This window comes from Brassica napus, chromosome A9 (assembly GCF_020379485.1).
Source record: "Brassica napus cultivar Da-Ae chromosome A9, Da-Ae, whole genome shotgun sequence".
NCBI classification, from domain to species: Eukaryota; Viridiplantae; Streptophyta; class Magnoliopsida; order Brassicales; family Brassicaceae; genus Brassica; species Brassica napus.
This window is the reverse complement of record NC_063442.1, coordinates 43,807,653-43,825,346: the sequence shown is the minus strand read 5'-3', so window position 1 is coordinate 43,825,346 and position 17,694 is coordinate 43,807,653. Positions and strand designations below refer to the sequence as shown.

Sequence of the window (17,694 nt, the reverse complement as noted above, 5' to 3'; positions counted from 1 at the left end):
GTTGGATAACGCAAACCAACTGCGTCCGATTGGACCGGCTCCCGAACTCCTAGTTCATCTAAAGGTTGCGGACCTGATTGACCCTATCCAACATGACTGGGACAGAGCAAAGATCCAAGCCACCATCCCTCAGTATGAAGATACTATCCTCAGAATAAAACTGAGCAAAACAGGAGCGGCTGATAAACTTAGCTGGCTCAAAAACGCAACGGGTGACTACACTACCAAGTCTGGCTACTGGACAGCGTATGAAATGATGCGACAACACGAAGAACAGCACCACCAGGCGGAGTTCGACTGGAATAAAGGGATTTGGGGACTGGAAGTTGCCCCTAAGATCAAACTGTTTCTGTGGAAGGTTTTCCAAGGAGCATTACCAGTGGGAGAAAGATTAATCTCGAGGAATATAGCCGGTGATCCAAAATGCGTGCGATGCGGTCTCACTGAATCTATCCATCATCTACTCTTTCAATGTGAGTTCACTCAAAGGGTATGGGCACTAGCGCCCATCACCCCAAACGTTGAGGGTAGCGGATTGATAGACTTTCCTGTGGATTGGCCGAACCTGCTAAGGCTGAACTGCCTTCCCCCAATTGGTCTCACGTCTGCTGTACTTACCCCTTGGCTTCTCTGGTCCTTGTGGATCGCGCGCAATAACCTCCTTTTCAACAAGAAAATGGCCTCACCAGAAGATGTCATCACCCGGGCTGTAGCTGCTTCGAGAGAATGGCTAAATGCACAGGAACCAACTGTCAACAACCCCCGAAGAAACCCTAGAGTGGAGACAACAGTTGAGAACTGCCACTGCTTACAAACAGATGCAGCATGGGGAGCAGATACAGGACTCGCAGGCCTTGGATGGACCGTCCACAAGAACTCAGAGCGTTCAGAATTTGGTGCACACTGCTACTACGTGGCGTCTCCTCTGGTAGCGGAGGCACTAGCCATGCGCGAAGCAGTCCAGAAATGTCGAGAGTTGGGGATCCAACGCCTCCGATGTGAAACTGACTCCGGTCTGCTTGTCAAAGCAATTACCTCAAGGAAACCAAGTCCAGAACTCTATGGCATTATTTCCGACATTGTTGCCTTAATCTCAGAGTTTGAGCTGATTCAATTCAGGTGGATCCCACGGGAGAAAAACAAAGCTGCCGATGCTTTGGCTAAGAAAGCTTTGCGCCTTGAAACTGTTGTATTGAACTCAACCCTTAGGGGTCTTTAAAGTTTGAATGAATGAATGAATGTGTTACAAAAAAAAAAAAAAAAAGTGAATTCTCTGTAAAGAATTTTAAAGCGTGATATGTCATATCAGAAAAATACAATACACAAAATATTAACATGCAAATACTTTCGTATTTGTATTTATATAATATTTTATTCTTACTAAATTAAATTCGTATCCCTTATATATTAATTGAGGAACATTTGAAAAGATGTAACCTCAATTTTGTATTAATTAAAAGAGGCCCCAATGCATAGGTGGCACTCAATTAGGTAGTCAATTACATTCAATTGAAAAATAAGTATGTCCACATTCGATTTTTATATGTTGTTAGATACATAAGTTGGTCAAACTATATGATATAATGATATGATATGATATTTTCTTTCCTTAAATAAAACCTACGGAATTACCATAAATGACTAATATATATATGACAATTAATGATTTTAATAATAAAGATTTGATAACAATGTATATCTCCTCCATCATTTTTTGTTTAATTTTATATTATTAAAATAAATTAAACAATCAAATTAGCTATAAAAATAAAATTTAGATTTTTTCGTATATGTTATATTTTGAATTTTTAAAAACGACAATAAATGACTAAAACTATTAAAATTATTATGTTAAAAATTAATGATCAACGGTTTAACATTTTTATTATAAGAAGATACACATGATTTTAAAACCATATGAGTAAAAAATATCGTTTAATAATAAAATAAATAAATATATATATATATATATATATATATATTAAACACTATATACCATAAGATTACATAAATATTTTAATATTAAAACTTTCAATGAATTTTCAAGAACATTTATAAATTATAAACTTATTAAAGATTTCAGATTGAAAATTTTGTTATCGATGATTTAAATATTTTGTTATAAAACGATATGAACGATCATTGAACCGTATGATTATAAATTCTTATTTAATAAATAATTATACTATTCCTAGAAAAATAGGTTGGTCCATCTTAACTTATATTACACTTTTTATTAAACTAACTATCGAATTGATAAATAACGTACCAAAAAATGTTTTGCACTTTTCTTAAATAAAAGCTACGAAATTACCTAATATGATTAACGTATATGTGAAAATTAATTATAATGAATAATAAATATTTGATAACAATTTTTGTATCTTAGTTCTTTTTTTAATTTTATATTATTAAAATATATTTAAAAATCACATTAAATATATAATAAAAACATTTAAAATTTTTCTTATATGTTATATTTTGAATTTTTCAAAACGTCTATAAATTATTAGAAATTTGAAGATCCCCACTCTGAAAATTTTGTGATCAATAGATTATTTTTTTGTCATAATAAGTTACAAATGATCATAAAATTCTATTAATATGAACTTTTATTTAATATTATAAGAAGATACACATTATTTTAAAACCATATGAGTAAAAAATATCATTTAATAATAAAACATATATATATATATATAGATTATACTATATACCATAAGATTACATAAATATTTTAATATTAAAACTTTCAATGAATTTTCAAAAACATTTATAAATTATAAACTTATTAAAGATTTCACATTGAAAATTTTGTTATCGATGATTTAAATATTCAGTTATAAAATGATATGAATGATCATAGAACTGTATGATTATAAATTCTCATTTAATAAATGACTATATAAAATATACTATTCTTAGAAAAATAGGTTGGTCCATCTTGACTTACATTATATTTTTTATTAAACTAACTATCGAATTGATAAATAATCTACCAAACTTTTTTTTGCACTTTCCTTAATTAGAAGCTACGAAATTACCTAATATGATTAACGTATATATGAAAATTAATTATTATGAATAATAAATATTTGATAACAATTTTGGTATCTTAGTTCTTTTTTTTTAATTTTATATTATTGAAAGATATTAAAAAATCACATTAAATATATAATAAAAATATTTATATTTTTTCTTATATGTTATATTTGAATTTTTCAAAACGTCTATATATTATTAGAAATTTGAATATTCCCACTCTGAAAATTTTGTGATCAATAGATTATTTTTTTGTTATAATAAGTTACAAATGATCATAAAATATAACGCATATGAATTTTTATTTAATAAATATTCAAACTAAATAATATATATATATATATATATATATATATATATAAACACTAATGATTTAAAGCAACAAGATTGGCTGATCAATTTAGTCGTCCAGTTGAAATCTTTCAAAAGTATGTGAAAGACTAAAGTCAAAATAAATATGGATTTAGAATAGTAGTTATATTTTACTAACCAAATACCGAAAAAACCGAACCGAACCGAAACCAACCCGATATCCGGATTGAACACCCGTAATCCAAATGAAGCCAAACTATTGTTTCATTCTCCAAAATATAATAAAAATAATAACTTAATCCCGCGCAAGGCGCGGGTCTTATCCTAGTTGGTTATATAAATATATTACACTGTAATCATATAATCTAAGATAGTTAATAGACACTATATCACAAATAAACATAGAGGAAAAAAGTTTAAACTATGGACGCTTCACACTGATTAAATATTCGAGACATTAGCAGAAGAAAAGTTTTCCAAATTTGGATACTTTAAACATTTAGAAGGTATCAAATTGCGTTTTTAAATTTATGACGTAAAAGCATTCGTAAAGTATTCATATAAGTTACAAATGTTCATGATTGTACATGTGCCTAATATGCTTTGCTCGTAATTCTCGGACTAATCAATCAATCGGGATCGATACGCAAGACAATGAATATTTGAAATGAAGAAAACTGGCCAACCAAATGAATTTATTTCTCTCCTAACTACATTCTCATTTGGAGCCAATAGGCACATACGAGGTAGAGTGTACAAGTGTATTATCTCGTTGTTAAGTAGTGGTGATTACTCAAATGCATAGCATTAAGCCTTAATGCACCAGCATACTCCCATATATATATATATACAATCAAACATTTGCTAAATCATATAACTAATACTATCTCAAAACACAAACCCATTAGTTCTTAATGGGTGACGCAACCAAGGAGGATGTCTCTGGCTCTAGCCGAAAAGTTGTGGGAAAGAAAAGAAGAGCGTATTTCTTTAGGAAATGGACAAAAATCGATGTAATGAGAGCCTCCTCTGTTGGGACCGTGCATTTCTTGTGTCTCTTGGCTCCTTTTTACTTCAAATGGGAAGCTCTCCTATTCGGTGTTATTCTCGCTTTTCTGACTTCCCTCTGCATTACGTTCTCGTACCATAGAAACTTGGCTCATCGGAGCTTTAAGCTACCTAAATGGCTTGAATATTCATTTGCTTATTTTGCCCTTTTCGCGCTTCAGGTAAATATCATTTTAACCTAAAATAAGCATGAAACCACAAATGCATGTATATATACTCAGTTATTTTTCATAATCTTTTTGGACAGGGTCATCCAATAGATTGGGTGAGCACACATAGGTTCCATCATCAGTTCACAGATTCGGACCGTGACCCACATAGCCCTATGGAAGGATTCTGGTTCAGTCATGTCTTCTGGATATTCGACACCAATTACATCAGAGAAAAGGTATAATATCTCTACCAAACCTAACCATTCTTGAACTACGTACATGTTGTAACCATGCAAATTAATGTAAACAGTGTGGAGGACGTGACAACGTGATGGACTTGAAGCAGCAATGGTTCTATAGGTTTCTACGAAACACCGTTGGTCTCCACATCATGACGTTTTGGACCCTCGTCTACTTGTGGGGTGGTCTACCTTACCTAACTTGCGGAATTGTAAGAGAAGTCCTCTTGTACTAATGTTAAAAACATATATAAATGAACAAGAAAAATGTCATTTATCTAGTGAGACTATTAATTTGCAACAGGGTGCTGGAGGAGCGATCGGTTACAACGGGACATGGCTCATCAACTCAGCTTGCCATATCTGGGGCTCACGAGCATGGAACACCAAGGACACATCTCGTAACATTTGGTATTTACTAGCTCTAGTAGTTTCTTATAGAGACATAAAGAGAAAGACTAAAACATATATGCCTAGAGTCGTCTTTTAACATATGTAATATGCAAGTGAAAAGTGTAGCGGTCCAACATGATCTAGATCTAAAAATAATATTTTTTTTGGAAAATATATATGTAAATTAGGATGTACAATTCAAAATTTTATATATCCTTCTAAATTTAGAATTTATAAATTTCAAAATAAACTTTAAACATAAATTTAAAATTAATAACTTTAAAACTATATCATTATGTCGTTAAGTATACTATTAATAACTTTTTTGAACATGGTTTAGAAATAATTTGAAACGGCACTCGTAATCACCATATCACTTTCACCGAAGATGATATTAAGTGAATGTCGAATGATGTAGGTGGCTGGGACCATTCACGATGGGAGAAAGCTGGCACAACAACCACCATGCCTTTGAAGCCTCAGCTAGGCATGGACTTGAATGGTATCAGGTAGACTTGACTTGGTACCTCATTTCATTATTCCAGGCTCTCGGTTTAGCCACTGACGTCAAATTGCCATCAGAAGCTCAGAAACGCAAGTTGGCTTTCCCTCGTTAATCTCATCTCTGATTCTATCTATTTCGCTTTCAACTTTGTGTGTTCTTGATGATATGTACTCTGTGACTTTATTTATGTAAAACTGTGTTGGTAACAATCAGTTCTCATGAACATGTAAAACTTGTCTGATTCAAACAACTTAACTTTTTAAGTACATTGCACGTTGTAAGGACAATGAAAACATTATTAAACCAAACTATTCATGATCTGTACATAGCAAAACATTATCTAATGATTTAGCTTAAGCTTTAAAATTGTCCTTTGCTCTTCTTATAACGCCCAGAGCTTCTGCTTCATCTGCAGTCTCTGGTACACCTAGAACCCGGCGAATATCCATGTTCCCAGTGCGGAGAAACGGGTTGCACGCTTTCTCCATTTTCACCGTCGTTGGAATCTGAGATTAAACAGCCACAAGTGATCACTTCGGAGACTTATTTTATTATCTATTGCAACAAAAGTAACATGTATGACAGTGAGATTACTGAAACGAGAGAAGAAAGATTTACCGTAGGTAACTTCTTGCCACGGAGCTCTGCAATGTAAGCTGCATAAGACTGGAGTACCTCGTTAGTTGGTTCTACAGATAACGCAAACTTGGAGTTACTCTGCAAAATAAAAAAACCATTTAATGTTAGATAAACTAGATTTTTTAACCGCGCTACGCGCGGATAAGATATTATATGTATTTCACAATTCTAAAAAATAATATATAATATTGTATTATATTATTTAAAGAATATAAAATAAGACTACATAACATAAATATATTTTTTATTTTTTCTTTGTGAAAATCATTATGTTGTTTGATTGTTGTACTTAATTCACATATTTGCATAGATATTTGTGATAGATGAATAACTATATTTTTATTATCAGTAAATAATATATATTTATTATATAATATAAGAAAATTGAAATTATTTACTTTTTAACAAACTTGTCTCATGTTGGGGACTCGGTTATAGACATATCATATTCGAATGAAACATTTTTACACTTATCAATCTTCTTAACAATTAAGAAACAAATCTAATCTTCTTAACAATTAAGAAACAAATCTGAATATCAAAACAATATCTCATACGATCTCTTTGTGGAATAACTGCTCTGAAGAAATTGAATTTATGCATCAAAAAAGACTGAAAATGGATGTGCATATGTGTTATCTAAGTCAGTTTTAAAAAAAAAACTATTTATAGTTCATATATCATTTATGTCCATCCTATTTTTTTGTCCATCATTTCTTAAACATCTTGAAATAAGTAATGCTAATTAATAATAAACTTTTTGCTCACAAAATAAAAATCAAATTTGTTTAATTATCGCTTAATTTGTCTAACTGATATATGTATTTCTCAATTCTAAAAAAATAATGTATAATATTGTATTACATTATTTAAAGAATATAAAATATGACTACATAACATAAATATACTTTTTAAATTTTCTTTATGAAAATCATTATGTTGTTTGATTGTTGTACTTGATTCACATATTTGCATAGATATTTGTGATAGAAGAATAACTATATTTTTATTATCAGTAAATAATATATATTGATTATATAATATAAGAAAAATAAAATTATTTACTTTTTAAAAAACTTGTTTCATGTTGGGGACTCGGTTATAGACATATCATATTCGAAGGAGACATTTTTACAGTTATCAATCATCTTAACATTGAAAAAACAAATCTAGATATCAAAACAATATCTCATATGATCTACTTGTGGAATAACTACTCTGAAGAAATTGAATTTAGGCATCAAAAAGGACTGGAAATGGATATGCAGATATTTTATCTAAGTCTGCTTCACAAAGTACTATTCATAGTTCATATATCATTAATGTCCATCCTATTTTTTTGTCCACCATTTCTTAAACATCTTGAAATAACTGATGCTAATTAATAATAAATTTTTGCTGGAAAAAAATCAAATTTGTCTTATTATCACTTAAATATTTTATTAATATGGTCTAAGAAGCTTTTAAGTGATATCATAGTTTAATTTATTAGTTTTTTTGTTACTTTTTAGAGGTTTTTGTATTTAAGATTTTTTTTTCATATTAAACTTCTATTTCTTTCACAGAATTGATATATATATATATCATAAAAATTACCATCAAATCAGTTTTACTTATTTATTATTTTGTTTGAACGAAAATACACTTTTTAAATAATTTAATTTAAAATATAATTATATATTAATTTGCTGTATTTTAACAATTTCATTGATTTAATTAATTTGCTTTGGTGGATAACTTAAAAAGTTTTCATATGAATCTGGGAAAGCAAGCTTATGTTGTTATATTATATTTATTTTGTGTATATAGAATCTATATATAATGTTAGTTTAATAAAGAAAGAACATTATTTTTTTTGTAACTTCAAAAAGATACATTATTACAATTTGAAATGAATCAAAATTGAATAAAATGGTAATTAAATATTTGTAAATCTAATTGTTTAGTTGGATTCTCATGAAAAAAAAATCGATTGGTTAAACAAATGTTTTAAAAAAAATTGTGGTATTTTTTTGTCTATAAATTATAAATTTATTGAATTAATATATTTAATTATTGCATCCTTAAATAATATTTTATTAAGACATTAGAAAAATATGTTTTGAGTTGTTTTGTCAAATTGTACAAAAATCTATGCTTTTTCATATTTGTAACTTCAAAAAGATACATTATGACAATTTGAAATTAATCAAAATTGAATAAAATGGTAATTAAATATTTGTAAATCTAATTATTTTTTTTATCTTGTTTAGTTGGATTCTCATGAAAAAAATCGATAGGTTAAACAAATGTTTCAAAATTTGTTGTGTTATTGTTTTGTCTATAAATTACAAAATTTATTGAATTAATATATTTAATTATTACACCCTTAAATAATATTTTATTAAGACATTAGAGAAGTATATTTTAATTGTTTCCTATGCTTTTTCATATTTGTCACGAAAATTTATATGTTAAACTTACTTTTACAAAATTCTTAACTTTGTCACGAAAACAAAAATCTATGCTTTTTCATATTTGTCAACGTTCTCACACTTTCTAAGAATATATTAGCTTAGTCACTTACTTATTTTTTTTTTACAAAACAAAGTATCGGAGTCTTGAAAGTTGAATTTATATTATTGTAAATGTACATAAGAGTTTGTGATTATATACTTAGTGGTTCTTGTATATGTGTCCAAGAATGTTTCAATGGCTTAGTGGTAACTGTCCTATATATATATCATACTAACCCGGGTTCGATTCTCACCTTCGCATTGTTTTTTTTATTTTTTACGAAAAGTAAATGAGATGACATGGCAATTTCGGGTTCTCTGATTGGTTGATTTTTCTATCCTATGTGGACACCCTCTCCAAGGCTTATATCCCCCTTTTAGTATAGTATAGATTTTCCAAACGTATGGTACTCAATATAATGATCACAAACCAGTGTATATTCATGGCCACAATATATGCTTGTGTCATCTGGCAAAGCAACTATCCTCTGGAGCGAAGCTAGCATCTTCAGAACAAGATCCAGATTGTTTGAAAAGAAGAACACAAGGACTGTTAAAAAAATACAATGCTCTGGCAATGCAACCATGAAAGATTATTATAAATGATGCATACCTGCTCTGGAGTACCTTCAAAGAGCTTACCACACGATAAGCTAAATAAGGTGTCCCCAGTGAAAACTGCTCGTGCCCCTGGAAAGTAGAAACTAATATGGCCTACAAGCAAAAAATGAGAATTTTTTAGAACAAGGCTTAAAACAGTAAGCCTGCCGGTTCGGGTAGTTCGGTTTTTGTTTAATTTGGTTCGACATAAATCTTACCGAATTAACCTGAAATAAAATTTGATTTGGTTTGGTATTCGGTTAGTTCAGTTCGACATAAATCTTACCGAATTAACCCAAAATAAAATTCAGTTCAGTTTTGGTATTCGGTTAGTTTGGTATACGGATAAAATAAGTGAGCTTTGAAACCACTATAAAGCAGGACTATACTAAGTTAAACACTGACAAGGTAAATTGCTGTAAACCAACCTATTGTGTGGCCAGGAGTTTCCATAACATGGACTTCATGGCCAGCAAACTCCCACTTATCACCATCTTCCAGAGCTATATCAATTCCAGGAATCCGTTTCCTATCTACAGCTGAACCTACCACCTAAAGTACATACCAGGTTATATAGTGTGCAATTAATTATTTACAAGAAAATTGTAGAAAACACTTGCTTACCTTTGCACCATACTTTTCTTTTAATTCCAAGTTCCCACCAGTGTGATCATAATGGTGATGTGTATTCAATATATATGATAGAGTTCTACCGTTCTTATGCAAGGCATCCATAACGGGAACAGCCTCAGAAGGGTCAACCACACCAACTGTACCAGTATCCTCGTCGTGTAATATATAAGCATAGTTGTCCGCAAGACATGGCACCTGCAAACAATAAAGGATTATGACGTTTTAATCAGACACAGAGATATAAGCAAGAAAAGTATCACAAGACACAAACCAGTTCAATTTGCAATGAGGAAGAGATATTGGAGGCACTGCAGAATCTTGACACGGGAAGAGATCTACTCTTAAGAGGCGAAGAGAACAACTTCATCGCACCAGAGGCAAGACCTTTTCTGAGGCTAAGCTGTCTCATACATGGCTGACTTGTTAGCTTCTGATAAACAGAGGAAAACAGAGTTTTAATCAAAGATATGAACAAGAAAATTTATTAACAGCGAAGGGCTAAGCTTTAGAGTGATAAGCTTATGTGCATAACTCTGAAGCTACTAGAAAAATAATTACCAAAGCAAAATTTACAATCCTGACACTGAGAGACAAAGATTAGAGGAACTATACAGCACGAGTTTAAAGAGGGAAAAGAAACACAAACCGTAGAACATCGAAAGAAATAGGCTGCAGAAGAAACTTTCGAGATAGCTTGCATCTCTCTCAGCTGAGAACTCTTTCTTTGCTCGATGGAGTGTAGAGAGAGAGAGTCGGCGCGATTTCTACAGAGAGGGGTGAGATTTTTCGTGAACGTTCTAACAGCAAATACCGACCCAATCTCCACTTTTACTAAACCAAATCAAATTAACTAGACCGAACCGAACCAAACCAATAATCAGGGAACCAACTGTGAAATTGATATTGAGCCACTTAACCTGTTTGTATATATATATATCTTTCATACTTGGATATGCTATTTTTAATCATTTCCCACCCTATTCGATTTCTTATTTCAAAATTAAACCTTTTTTAATTTTACTCTGTTTTCATTTTATAATAGATTTATTTAATAAAATAAATTTTTTTTCATAAAATTATTTTATTTACAAAAATAAAATAAAGTTATACATTATAAATGCTCTTACGAACTTGTTATTTTTTGTCATCTGAAATTCTATGGATCCCCAAAGCCAAAGCCATTAAGTAAAATACCGAGTATGATTAAATCAAATAAGATCGAAACAATGTTCTTAGACATATTTAAAGTTGAACCTCACCAGTCACCCTACTATATTAGAAGTATTGAATTTTGTAAAATCAAAATAAGGGCTGACTTTGAATTATATAATAATTCTTTTAATACACATTCATATAGTTTTTTTGGTAACTTACACATTCATGTAGTTTCTTCCTTGAACTTTCCAGTTTCGTATACCGATATACACGCTCAGGCACACATGAGGTTTGCCGTGCTTAACATTTTAAGACCTAAATCAAAGTTCTGAGTCAAGATCGGATCGGCTTTCTAGTCCTGTAGAGAGGTCTGGTCCAGTGGTCAGGTGGATAATTATGCTATCATTGAGGCAACAGGTTCACCAGCCAATTCAGTTTTAGCATGTAGATCTCACTTAACATGCAGATTTTATATGAAAGATCAACTAACTAAATTAGTTCATTATACGCATATTTTCAAACATGAAAAATAATAATTATCTAGTTGCTTGGCAGCTTAGCTGTTCCTGAAATGAGTATATATTCATAAATGAAAACTTTGACGTAATAGATTTAGTACATTTCATATATGGTAAACGCGTCCATTGACATGTAACATAGTTTATCTTTTTTCATTTCATAGTTCACATTAAACATAACGTACCCCACACGCTTGAATCAAATGTTGAACACCATTATTCTTTTTGTAGCTAATATACAGTCAAAGTCAAAGATAGTGAAGAGAAAAAAACCAAAGTGAAGCCATGAGATGTTAGCCAAAAATACTCTCTCTATTTGTAAGTGGCACTATCGAATTACAATAAAACCAAAAAAAAATTACAATAGCTACTAAAAGGCCCTACAACAAAAATTACGTTCCCATACGTAAAAGAAGTGATCAGTTTATGTTTCCTTTGGACTAATAATAGTTAAAGAGTAGGAAAAAGATATATGAAGACACATACTATGTTAGTTGACATTTTTTGTTGTTTCCTTAGACATCAAGCGCGTTTAAGCCATTAGGACGTTCCCAACCTCCCCCGTTGAGATACGGTTCGTATTCTAGGTGCTGGAAAGGGGTCCGGTTTGCGGGTCGGGTCGAAATTGTTGCACCAACCTTCCCATGTACACATAGACGTAGGTGCCATGGGTGACCGATCACTTGATTATTTATCATTGCTGGTATCATATTTTGTTTGTTTCAGAATAATTTCGTGAACTTCATATATTGCGTACCACCAATATAATCTTGGTTTAATTATATCAAAATATCAAACAGAAATGCCTAAAATAAAAGAATAATGATTAAAAAGTTACATGTTTTCTTTGAACTTTTAAGTTACATATGAGTTCATAAACAAATAAAAGAATAGCTAGCTTTGACAGCTCTTACAGAGTTTATAGTTCGAGCCGATACACAAAATTATAGTTGTGTTTATTGCGTTAATTAACCTTAAGAAAATAAATAAATAAAATTTAAATAACCAGTATGTATAATCAGACTAATGTGACGGCTCAGCCGTGGCACGTTCCCGAGCCTTTTGGGTCGTTGGTACAACCGTTTGGACCTGACGGTGGCACCGTACCTCTTTGCAGCAACTGGAGCACGAACTGGATCTTACCATCGGTTCGTAACGGCCTAGCCGCTTCGACTGGTGTGGTGGCCAAGAAAATCACCAAGAGTCCGAGCAAAATCACTCCAAATATCAATTGCCTCTTCATCATCATTTCTATCTCTCTCTTTTTTTTTTGCGTGTTCAAGTAAAGAATAAAAAAAAAAAAAATTCTGGTTTGCCAGTAGAAGCTGTTGTATGTCTTTACCTCCTGTTTGATGTGTATCACTTTAGTTCGATAATGACCTATATATAAGGTTTCGATTACGTTGTTGGTTGATTTTTAAATTGGTAGCTTTGTGTGACTTTGGGGCTCTTGGTCTTACTTCTGATATTCTTGTGGCTTGACTTTTACTTGGAAAGACTTGGTTTTCAAATTTGAACCAAACTTATAGGAATTGATCAAACAAGTTAAGATGACACGCTGCTTGGACCGCAATGTATATCACAAGTAAACATGAAAAAAATAAGTGATAAGCCAAATCACTATACCGGTTACAACCGTTAATTAATTAGACTCCGGTCCAGTTTGTACTTTGTACAATTGTACTCATTGATTAATGTTTAGCTTTCGACATTTAATTTGCTACTCCATGCGAGTCTAGTAAATGTAAGAGAGCAACCGGTTAAGCTTAAGAATTGTGGTTAAACCAATAGTTTTTTTTGTATAAAAATAAACTATTAATTATTATTTTTATGTTGGTCAACCAGACTATTGATTCTTTATACTTTTTTTGGTTTTCCAACCCTATTTTAAACGTTTCATGACGTAGATTCACATTCCATTTTGGAGGTCAGGATGACATGCAGAGCCGGTCCTATAAGGAAGCGGAAGAAGCGGGTGCTTCCAGCCGCAAATAAATATTAAATTTAGCGGCCACATTTAACCAAAGTTACTCAGTAGCTCTAGTGGTAGTGTTGAATCTTTAGTTTGCGGATGTTATGGGATCGATCTCTCATAATACATAATTGGCCACTTTTTACATCTGGCTTCGAGCCGAATAATTTCACGGACCGTCTCTGATGACATGCCATCACCTAAAAAACGAAACCACTAAGCAAATGAACTTGGAAATTTCAAATGTCTCATAAAGCGAAAAATATATTCAAATAGATGAAAAATATTCAATTCACTAGTTTGATTCAGTCTTTACTCTCATAGACTCCACCAGAAAAACGAAGACATGCACTTGTAGGTGTGAGTATGTAACATTAAATATACATGAATCAGTATATGAAATTTCAAAGAAATTCGTAACTCACAAATACATTACGACAGTGAGAAAAAAAACAGCTTATTAAATTTTAGTTTGTTTTGATATGTCATTATGTCTTGGGCTTTGACTTTGTGTTACGCGGCTAACATATATTTGACTTTTCTCGGGTGGCTATTCTACGGAACCAAGGCTCTGATGAATGGTGAACTGTGAAGATCTGGGTTTCTACACTAAAAACATCAATTTGATGAACATCTGGTGATAAAGTACAATGAGTAGCTTCTAGTAACTCCTAATATACACCTTCAGATTCCTGCACGTATCCAGCTAATGCCATCTGTTCATATACCTCATCAAGCAACAAGTAAACCTCATCTGAAGCAGAGTGAGACTTATCAGCTGCAGCAAACACATGAACTCGTTTACCTAACTCGATCCAACTTGTCCCTGGACATAACTTTTCTATACCCAACCCTCTCATCCTTCCTCTCACCTCTGCAACATCTCTCCACCTGTTTTCTCCAGCATACATGCTAATTAAAAGCGAATAGTACCCACTATTCCTCGGCTCCAGAACCATCAGTTTCTTAAACGCTATCTCAGCTATCTCTAAGTTCTTGTGAAGCCTGCACCCATCAAGCAACGCCCCCCAGATAACAGCATTTGGTTCAAACTCCATACTTTCAATCAGCTCTAGAGCCTCTAGAATCAACCCAGCTTTGCTGAATAAAGCAACCATGCATCCGTAGTGTTCAATGTTAGAGACAATGGAGTAATCACTACTCATGCTACGGTATACTTTCTGCCCTTCTTCTACAAGACCAGCGTGAGTAGAAGCGGTTAAAACACTAACGAAAGTGACTGCGTTAGGTTTGATCAACTCCACCTCCATCTTCTCAAGCATTCTCAGTGCTTCTCGTGCATAACCATGAGCCGCTAACCCTTCGATGATTGCATTCCAACAGAACAGATTCTTTTCAGGCAAATTAAAGAACACAAGAAGCGCTCGGTTCAAGCAGCCGCATTTGGAATACATATCCACCAATGCTGAGCCAATGTAGACATCAAGAACAAACCCGTTCTGCACCGTGTACATATGAACCTCTTTACCTATCTCCACCACTCCTAGATGCGCGCAAGCTGATATAACTGTCGACATAGTCACCTCATCAGGAACAATCCCTGCCTCGGTCATTTTGTAGAACACTGAGATCGCTTCTCTATACCTCTTGTTAAACGAGTAGCCTTTGATCATACTCGTCCATGTGATTATATCCTTCACAGGCATCTGATCAAACAATGACTCAGCTACTTCCACGTTACCTAATCTCATATACCCATCAATCAAACAGTTCCACGTGGCAACATTCTTCTCAGACATCCGGTTAGCTAACGCATTCGCAGAGTCCATATCAAAGTCTCTAACATAAGCAGAAACCATAGTAGTCCAAGTAAACTCATCTCTCTCAGGCATTTCATCGAACACCTTCCGTGCTTCCTCAATTCTACCCAATCCCGAGTAAAACACGATCAGAGTCGTCTGAATTTGAACATGGAAGCAAAACCCAAACTTCCAGATGTGCGCGTGAACAGATTCACCAACCACACGATCGAAAAGAGACGCCTTTACGAGAGAAGAGTAAGTGTAGCTCGACGGAGAAACATAGTCTCTGAGCATACGGACGTAGAGTTCGAGAGATCGAATCGGGAGAGAGCACGTGACGAAGCCTTTGATCAACGCGTTGTAGACGAATACGTTGGGTTCCTGCATCTGGGTCATGGAGGAGAGAGCGAGATCGATGCGGTTGAAGGAAGTGCAGGCAGTGATGAACTGGTTCATAAAGAAACAGTCTTGGTTTTGGCTGGTCTTGACCATTGCGGCTAGAGCTGAGTCCAGGAGCTTGGGGGATGAGCATTGCTTGATTAGCTGCAGAATCGGGAGGTTTTCGAGAAGTGAAGTTGAGCAACGTCGGAGGCTGGAGACGGTGGTCAGAGCATTCATGTAAGAATCTAAGGTTGTCGGTAAAGACACGACTTTAGTTTATTAAGAAGGCATAGAGACAAACTAGCGAAGACACTCCGGGAGAGACAGAGGGTTTAGACTTTATGAAAAATCAATTAAAAGAGGAAAGTCCAGTTTTGTGGCTGCCTGTTAATTATAAGGCCTTTGGGTTTAAAAAAGAGAGAGTCCATCATGTGCATTACTTTGTTGTTTTGGCCTTGCATGTGCAACAACTTAAAAAAAAAAAAAAAAACTTTAAGCAAGCTATGATATGGTTACTTTCAAAATTTAAAATATTTTGATGAAAACTATCTGAGTTTTTGTGATTAATTAGTTACTAATAAAAAAATTTGCTCGATTTTCTTTCTCTTCACTTATGTTTTTCATTTTGGTAGATTATATTATGATGTGGCGTATCACTCCATCTTTTAATATGGTTAGTTGTTTTACAAAAAGTATCATACTAGTTTCTTTAGAAAAAGCCGCTATCACCATGTTATTGTTTTGTCTTGTGTCTCACTGGAACAACGAATTGGAGGGGAAGAACCGTAACACTCTTTGAGAGTTTTTAATTGGCTAATGTTAAAGCCTAATAAATTATATTGCTAGCTACTTGCCTAATTTTGATGCACAATTTAGATATAATAATAGTCAATCAGTTGATTTTTTTATATGTTAAACCAGATATAGATATGACGTAGCTGGGATTCATTCGATACGGTCATAACCATGTATCCCCACTTCAAATTATTTATGGCCACCAACGGCTAACGATGTTTCATTTATTGTTGTTTATCACTGCATACTTTCCACTTATATCATAATATATAAAAGAGGTAAATAAAAATAAGAAACAAGCTTCCAATTTTTTCGCGTGGCTGGCGACTAAATCATGCCCAAATAAATAGACACGTGATGGAATTGAAGGTGCATGCACTTTCTTGCTTTCCAGATGAGGAATTCAAGTCGAGCATGAAAAGAAAGATTCTCAGGACTAATTAAAAAACTCAAATTGCTATACGTAATTGACAACCCCATATAAACTCACAATGCTTTCATTTTATCTCTACTTGTAGTGTAGATTTTGGAACATATATACTTTTGTAAAACATTTACTTATATTAATTTAAACGCTCACTAAATTTAGACGAACGTAACCAAAAATGAATTTGACTATAAAATGATAAACGAAAATCACTAATATATGAAGAAAGATAGAAATATGAAAAGGAGAAGAGATCCATAAAAAAAGTTCATTTGAATCCTTAAACCATTGTTCAAAAACCATGCATGTATATATATAAATATATATATATATATATATATATGTTCCAAAACTAATAGATAAGTTTGACCGACTGATTATCAGCTATTTTCTATAAAATTAATTCTAACGTATACGTATTTCCAAACTATAATGTTTATGGTGTACTAATTTAGTGATATTTAACTTGGAGTTCTTAAAATTTACTAGTTCAATTTTATTTAATTAAGAGAGAATTTTTATGCATAACACATAATACTATTGATGGTTGGACATAAACACAAGAAAATTTTATACTTCAAAGAGTTATATAAATATCAATTTTA

At 32.7% G+C, this 17,694-nt stretch overlaps 4 protein-coding genes across 4 annotated transcripts; 1 reads left to right on the top strand and 3 right to left on the bottom strand.

Annotated features, from left to right (window-relative positions):
- The first annotated feature begins 4,218 nt into the window (after positions 1-4,218).
- Positions 4,219-5,979, top strand: LOC106419874 (delta-9 desaturase-like 1 protein). Its single transcript, XM_013860717.3, has 5 exons — positions 4,219-4,583; positions 4,670-4,810; positions 4,885-5,025; positions 5,118-5,224; positions 5,625-5,979. Exons 1-5 carry the CDS (start codon positions 4,269-4,271, stop codon positions 5,821-5,823), a joined length of 903 nt encoding a protein of 300 aa, XP_013716171.1. The 5' UTR covers positions 4,219-4,268; the 3' UTR covers positions 5,824-5,979.
- Positions 5,911-10,899, bottom strand: LOC125578645 (probable hydroxyacylglutathione hydrolase 2, chloroplastic). Its single transcript, XM_048741946.1, has 8 exons — positions 10,725-10,899; positions 10,350-10,508; positions 10,070-10,273; positions 9,874-9,997; positions 9,459-9,559; positions 9,277-9,351; positions 6,330-6,428; positions 5,911-6,217 (listed from the first exon to the last, which is right to left on the bottom strand). Exons 1-8 carry the CDS (start codon positions 10,776-10,778, stop codon positions 6,065-6,067), a joined length of 969 nt encoding a protein of 322 aa, XP_048597903.1. The 5' UTR covers positions 10,779-10,899; the 3' UTR covers positions 5,911-6,064.
- A 799-nt stretch (positions 10,900-11,698) lies between these two features.
- On the bottom strand, positions 11,699-13,664 carry LOC125578646. Its single transcript, XM_048741947.1, has one exon. The coding sequence runs from the start codon at positions 12,998-13,000 to the stop codon at positions 12,788-12,790; it is 213 nt and encodes a 70-aa protein (XP_048597904.1). The 5' UTR covers positions 13,001-13,664; the 3' UTR covers positions 11,699-12,787.
- A 660-nt stretch (positions 13,665-14,324) lies between these two features.
- On the bottom strand, positions 14,325-16,241 carry LOC125578644 (pentatricopeptide repeat-containing protein At1g06143-like). Its single transcript, XM_048741945.1, has one exon. It carries the CDS (start codon positions 16,102-16,104, stop codon positions 14,395-14,397), a length of 1,710 nt encoding a protein of 569 aa, XP_048597902.1. The 5' UTR covers positions 16,105-16,241; the 3' UTR covers positions 14,325-14,394.
- Between the last annotated feature and the right edge of the window lie 1,453 nt (positions 16,242-17,694).